This window comes from Protopterus annectens, chromosome 14.part0 (genome assembly GCF_019279795.1).
Source record: "Protopterus annectens isolate FY-2018-M chromosome 14.part0, PAN1.0, whole genome shotgun sequence".
NCBI classification, from domain to species: domain Eukaryota; kingdom Metazoa; phylum Chordata; order Ceratodontiformes; family Protopteridae; genus Protopterus; species Protopterus annectens.
Genome location: NC_056748.1, coordinates 473553686 through 473560806, shown reverse-complemented (window position 1 = coordinate 473560806; position 7121 = coordinate 473553686). Strand labels below are relative to the sequence as shown.

General features: G+C 38.2%; 1 protein-coding gene across 1 annotated transcript in view; it reads left to right on the top strand.

Moving 5' to 3' along the window:
• Nucleotides 1-1012: 1012 nt before the first annotated feature.
• Nucleotides 1013-7121, top strand: part of PI4K2A (phosphatidylinositol 4-kinase type 2 alpha) — a 1139234-nt gene continuing 1133125 nt past the window's right edge. The window contains exon 1 of the mRNA XM_044056228.1: nucleotides 1013-1626. Coding sequence (XP_043912163.1) covers nucleotides 1288-1626 — 339 coding nt within the window. The 5' untranslated portion in view covers nucleotides 1013-1287. The remainder of the gene's footprint in view (nucleotides 1627-7121) is intronic.

The following is a 7121-nucleotide window of genomic DNA, read 5'->3' as shown; positions in this document are numbered from 1 at the left end:
TTTTCTAAATTCAGACTTTAATAATATATCACTAATTTGCCATAAAACCACAAGTTTATGAAAAACGGACAAACAAATCTGGACATTATGCTAAAATCTGTATAGCAGCCTGAGAGAGGTATGGTGTATACTAGAAATAATCAAGAACATTTGAAAAGAAATCACGGTTTTGTTAGGAGTTGCGCGCGCACACACACACACACACACACACACACACACACACACACACCAATCAGAAGTGGCACGAGGAACCAAACCCAAAACAGCATAATGAAGCTCATTAATGGCTCACAACCATTACCTCATGTGCTAGAGATCAGGTAAGTATAGGAATGTTAGACATCCGTGTCACTTTCTGTAAATGTGTTTAAATATTACTATGTCCGCACCTCATGTAGTAACATGCTTTCAATTTCTTACCAATTCTACATATTCAACACCAAGATTCCTCAAAGTCTCCACTGAAAGTTACAATATAACAGATACAGTACAGTTGTAAAACTATTAACTTAGCATAACAACATGTGTTCGAATGATCATTGCTGCAGTAGACTTTGCTATATACCCTGCTGCAGTAGCCTTAGCTATATGGGTTACACCCTTACCTAAGGCTACTGCAGTAGTGATCAGTACGACGGACATCTAATTGGCACTTTAAGCAAATATAAACTAGAGTCATTAGCATAGCCCTCAAGTAAATCGGGAGCAAATCAAGGAATAATCAGATACAGTTTTCAAAATATTAGTATTTATTAACTTGAGGCATTAACAAAATAATATGTGAATTAATAAACATTTTCTGAAGTAAAATAAGTGTATAATTCTAACTAGTGTCATTATAAAATGTAACGCCATCTTTTATCCAAAAGCCACCAGTTTTAGGAGGATTCAAGAGTGACACGGCTATAATCTGAATTAAAACCAGAGACAGTTGAAAGGTATGAATTAAGTTTTACTAGAAAAAAATGGCCCCGGAAGTATTTCGGAAAACCGGGTAGTCAGCTGACAGTCAGCTGACGTGCTGTCGCTGACTCATTGTAAACAGCTAAGACAGATGTGAGACCAAAAGTAATCATTGTAGGAAGTGGTATTTCCTTGTGCTGTGGATACCAAACGTCTAGGAGCGCCGCGTGCATTCCTCTTATTTGTACGTTGTACTGCTGATTGAATTTTAGCCGTTTTGTTGTGCGTGAATAAGGGAATGACACTCTTGTATCGTTTTAGAATAGGCGGCCTTACTGCTTGAATGTGAATTGATCCCTAAGTTGTTGGCTGTTATATCGTGATATGACTGAGACAAGCCCGTTAGTGTCTCCTGTCAGGGACCAAGTGGACCATCCCGCCGGTAACTTACCTAGTCCAGTTCTGCGGTTTCCAGGTGGTGTGACACGCCTACCTCCGTCGCCACCAGGTTCTCCTGGGCTGAACTGTGAACGGCAACCACTGTTGGATAATCGGCAACAGAGGGGTAAGGATTCAGGTCACCTCAGTTGCAACGATTTTCCTGAGGACCCCGAGTTCAGCGAGATCGTACGCAAGGCTGAGCGTGCCATTGATAGGGGTGTATTTCCTGAACGCATCTATCAAGGTTCAAGTGGTAGCTACTTCGTCAAGGACGAGCATGGGGTAAGTGGGTGTACTACAGCAAAGCATTTGGGACTGAAGTTGTAAGGGAAGGTGTACTGCGTATGCACAAATTAATATTGTATAATCCAAGTTCAGAGTGTGTCACTGTCTTCCTGCAGTAATGGTTGCAAATGGACTATGTAATGCATCTAAACAGGTTAAATGACTGAATTGTAGTTTGGAGTGCTTCGTAGTTTGAAATTACCATGTAATACTCTTTTTATTGTTTCAGTACTGATTTGTATCCAGCATGAAAGAATGGCAGATAATATTTTGATTACTGGGTTGTCCTTTTGGGGGAAAGGTTTAAATTCCAAGACTTTTAAGTGCAAGTCATGGAGCAGCAGTCTGAAAATGGGGGCTTACACATATGAAGTCCAAAGTTATTGTGATTTGAAGTATTCCATTGTTTTTGTCATGCATTGCAAAGTCAGACTTTGGTAGTTTAAGTAGTAGGAGGTTGAGGATGCAGGTTGGCTACTTTGACTGGATGGAGAGACACAAGTTTTCCCCTAGGTTATCATATACAGCCCTGCTTAATTTGGGAGGTGAGCACTACTGGGTGCTTGAAAAGGGAGGTGCAAACTTTTCAGTGTGCCCCACTGCCTACTTATGGTCTCCCTGTTTGCTTGCCTAGTGCTGTTGCTGTGTTAACAGAAGAAAGCATTTTTGCCTTTCCCCTTATTCCGGTTTTTGGATGAAACACTCTTAATGTGATAAGAAAAAGCAGAAATAATTTGTTCACAAAAGTAAAAACAGTTGATTATATTTTGTCAAAGATGTCCGTTATCATGCTGGTTGTTTCAGTAAGATGTGTATTACTATTGGTGTCTGGTCCATATAGAGAGAGATGCATAGTTTAGATAAATGAGGAAATACAGATATACATACATATACATATTTATATTTAAGGGTGTGTCAGTGTGTGTATAATATGGGTCTGTGTAATTTAATTGAAAGGTCATTTCGAGCCCATTTGATTTCAACTCATGTGGTTGAAAATCCATTTGGTAAAAAACTTTATTTGCAAGAAATTTAACATAAAAAATACAGTGGGCAAGCCCCCCTGCACCCCTAATGTTAACTTAATGATTGCACAACCTTAAAAGAAAAGAAAAAGCACCACACAACAGCAAAACAGTGCAGAAGTGAAAACATGGTCATGTTCTACATGATGCTGACCATTACAATCCACATGTGCTCTACTAGACATGCCTCCCTAATAACTCTTATGATATAAAATACCTGATTATATCATTTACTATCATCTTCTACACTTTTCTATCAAATGAGCTGTCGGTCAACTGAATTCTCAAACAAATGAGTTTTCAATCTAATGGTCTGGACCATTTGAGTTTCAGTGATGTGAACTTGCAATGAAGAGACGTGTATCCATATATACATATTTACAATTTTGTTTTAAATGATTTTTATGTATTCTTTAATAACCAGCTGCAGTCTAGATAACGTGGCCACATTGTTTCTGTATAAGTTAATGGACTAGAGTATTTGCCATTGTTTAGGCTGTAATTTTGAATGGAATGAATGGAATGGAAAACTTTGGTAGCCCTGAGGTCATTTAATGTGAGTTTACATAAGGGTGTGAGCTAGCAGTTCACAGCTCTTCTGGACAAGTTTTACATTCCTGTCTTAAATACTGAAGAAACTTTTTAGGAGGAAGTTGAAATTACATGCCTTCTTTCTCAGCATTTTATACTTTGTAAGATTGTGAACAAAGAAGTTTTAGAGTTTGCTGTTTTGTCAATATGTCTTCATTTGAAGTTTGTTTCATTTTAATGAACTTCCAGTGTGGTAGCTGATCATGAAGTCTAGTTTGCTGTGTGGTTAGAGGGAGTTACTTAGTTTGGTTGTTTTATTACATTTCAGATTTTTAATTAAGGGTTTGATAACTTTTATATCTCTGACAATTGCAGTATTTTACTGCAGGGTGCTTTAATACAGTATAGTTGCACATTACTTGGGAGTGTTTTAAGAACTGATGTGTAGGCCAATGCATATAGCATTGTTCACGTTTGTACCTTGTATACAGCCTTAAATGCCTGTTGCTGTTTATACAGTGGAGGTAGACAAACAGCAGTCATTTTTGTCTCAAGATGTGTAAGTGGTTTTGTACATTTTGAACACAAGTTGTTGTAGATAGTTTCTATTTTGTCTACAAAACACCCAACTGTACAACTGAAGTAGGTGCTGAAGATGGAGGAGGCATTGAATGCTGGTGGTTAACTGGTACGTAGATATGTATAAGTCATTGGCATATGATAATGCTGTAGTTGTGTTAACTGACTGAACTGGTGGCTCATAAGATATTGAAGTAAGGGTGAGTTATGATACTAGAACATTTGAGAAGCAGCTAGATGAAAAACAGTTTGAGGACTTGTTTATCATTTTATAACATTTAGGTTTGGATAATACTTCTGAAGGTAATGTTTATCCTGTTTTGATTTTAGCTAGAGTTGAACTTGGTATTCCCGTTATGTGATTTCAAAAGAAATGTGCCATTTAGTAACTGTTTAGCTTAATAAGAAAAATTGTTGCATTTTTCTGTCTACTGTTGTTGTCCTGTAAATGTTTGTCACTAGAATGATGGAGTGGACAAAAGAAACAACATTTTTAAGATGCTACTTGTTGCATGGATTGTGAGATGAGCTTGAGTCTGGTGACTGGAAGAGAGTACAGTGTTTGATGAAAGCTTTTTTGTTAGGCTGTTAATGGTCTTGGTGACTTGCTTGGTATTGGTGCCTGAACGTGTTAACACACGAAGATGGTAAGAACAGTGTAGCTTTTTTTTGTGAATGATAGCAGTTGCAGGTCTGTTGGAGCCGGGAAAGAAGGAGTTAAAATATGCATGTAATGGGAGAAGAATTTGGATATGCTGGAGTCGGGAGCGTAAAGATACACTGTAGAGTGTAAAGATATGTGGTTCTAATAAAAGACCAGTGTATGGATCTGCTGGAAAATGATGTACAATATACTTGCTGTCAGTGGGAGAATATAACACATAGACTGGGACCAGTATATATTTGTTGACAGAAGCAGTGGTGTTTGGTGGTAAGGAGACTGTTCCTTTGGGTACATTTGATGGACAGCTGTAATCACTAGTGAGGTGGATGCATAACGTAGAAATTCAGAAAAAAAAAAACAAGCAAAGTTTGGATGCACGAGATTAAACATTGGTGGGAATAAATTGTCAAAGATAAGGACTAAAGTTAAAGGAGGACATGGTCGCTGTTTTAACTCTCTAGACTTTGGTGATGATGCTGTGGGGGTGGCATACTGCCTTTCTAACAGAATTCTGCTTTATGGTGGGTATTGCATTGTTGTTAACAAGTGAAGAATGATGTAATAGCAGTAACTATCTGATACAGTTAATGACCAGTTCTCACTGTGCTAACATTTTATTGAAGGGCACTATTCTGAACTAAATTTATACAGAAAGCCATTTCTTTAGCAGAGAGAAACCATTGCCTTTTTATGAGTTGTGGTCGAGAGATAATTGAGGATTGAAATTTACAAATAATGACAATCATTTGATTTTCAGGCTTCATATAATTCAGGAAAAGCATGCTAATTCAACTTCTGTTATTCAAGCAACTTTTTGTAAGTTTATAAGAGTGATTAAAATGTGTCCATGATTTTTGGTTTTGTCCAGAATTCGTGCACTAAGGTTAAGAAGTACTTCATAGATGACATGAGCTTTATTTATTTATTTATTAATTATGAGTTTTTGTCTGAGATTAAGCACATGTTTGCTCTATATGTATGCTGTATATCGGCTGGCCATGTTCACACATTGAGCAACATTTTAAGCTCTTATGTTATTTACAAGCCATATACATATACTCTTTGGTTCGGGCATATAATTGTCGTAACTTCACTGTTAAACCATACCCATTTAATTCACCATATTGTTTTAACAAACTTTATTGCTAAGAAAGACGCAGGCACAAAAGGTGGATTAAAATGGCCGCAGCTGTGAGTTTATTTGCCAGTTTGTAAGCCACTTTATTTCAGGAGACATGCATAGGGCAGGATTTCCAGGGAGAGCTTATTTAGAATGATTATACACCCTAACAATTAGAGTCAACAGCACTGTTGATATTCTGTTTTTAATCATTAGCACAGATTTCACATATCACCGTTTTAGCTTAAACCTTTTCACATTTTGGCCTATATTACAGTCTGTCAAAGGATGCCAGTTGTAAGTCCCCCAGACCTCCCTTGCATCAAGCACCTGTGTAGGATGACCAGTTGATTGGTCCTATGTCCTCCCCCCTCGAGTCACCTTTGACCTTTCTTACACATCCTGTCTTCTCATTTCATGACTGCAACAACCTAACTTCTGGCTACCTATACCCACTGGAGATGGTTACTTCTGGCTACCTATACCCACTGGAGATGGTGAAAAGCCTAACAAAAATATTTGGTGGGGACAGGAAATTTCTTTTTGGACTCCCAATGTGACTACCCCCTGTAGGCCAATGGCTAATTTCCCTCCCTACCATCTTTACTGTCCATTATCTGAACCTAAGCAACTTTTCATTTTTGCTTTTATGAGGTGGTGGGCTTGGGTGTGTGTTAAATGTAAGTTTTTTCTATGAAACCTTGGACATTCACTGGAGCTGATCTTTTCACTTCAACCTAGGTGACCCTTTACTCCCTAGCCCATCTCTTGCTACTGCATCCCCATATGTCTCCGCTCAGTTTGAGCTGCCGCTCCTTGGACAAATTGAGGCTAGCTGTGAGATACTTGCTTGCCAAACGATATTATGTCATGTCAGGCATAGCTCTATTCAGAATAACTGTTAAGCATTCTTTAAATCACATGAAATTTCTTCTTATGTTATTTACAAGTAACATATTTGCATGTTTATTTTGCTCCTCATGTTTATCATTTGCTGAGGCCCTGTTGTATTAATTTCAGTTCTAAAACCTTACTCGCTCACTTTACCTCATTGGTTTAACACATTTAGTTGTTAAGAAATTCAAAACAAAAAAATGGATTAAATTTCCACAGCCGTAACCTTTTAAGCCATTTTACTTCAGGAAATGTGTGCAAAGCAGGATTTCCAGAGCGTGATTGTTTTAAATGCTTACACACACCACCAACAACTACAGAGCCAAACTGACTGTACAGCACTGCAGATATTCAGCCGTTGGTACTACAAATCTTCCACACCACAGTTTTAAACCTAAATCACTTCACATTCTAGATTGCCTTACAGTCTACCAAAGGAGGTGGGGCTGTTAGCTGCCACATGTAGGAATCTTATGACTTAACAGCTCTGTAGGGAGGACCAACTGGTCAGTCCAGTATCCCTCTACTTACCTTTGGTCTTCCTTACCAATCCTGCCTTCCACCACAGAAGAAAAGGAGCTCTAAATTTCTCCTTCTTATCAAATGTATCTCCCACACGTTTATTTTTGTCGTAGCCTACTCTGCCAGCCCTGTATAGAATGTGTAGCTCCCCTTATCT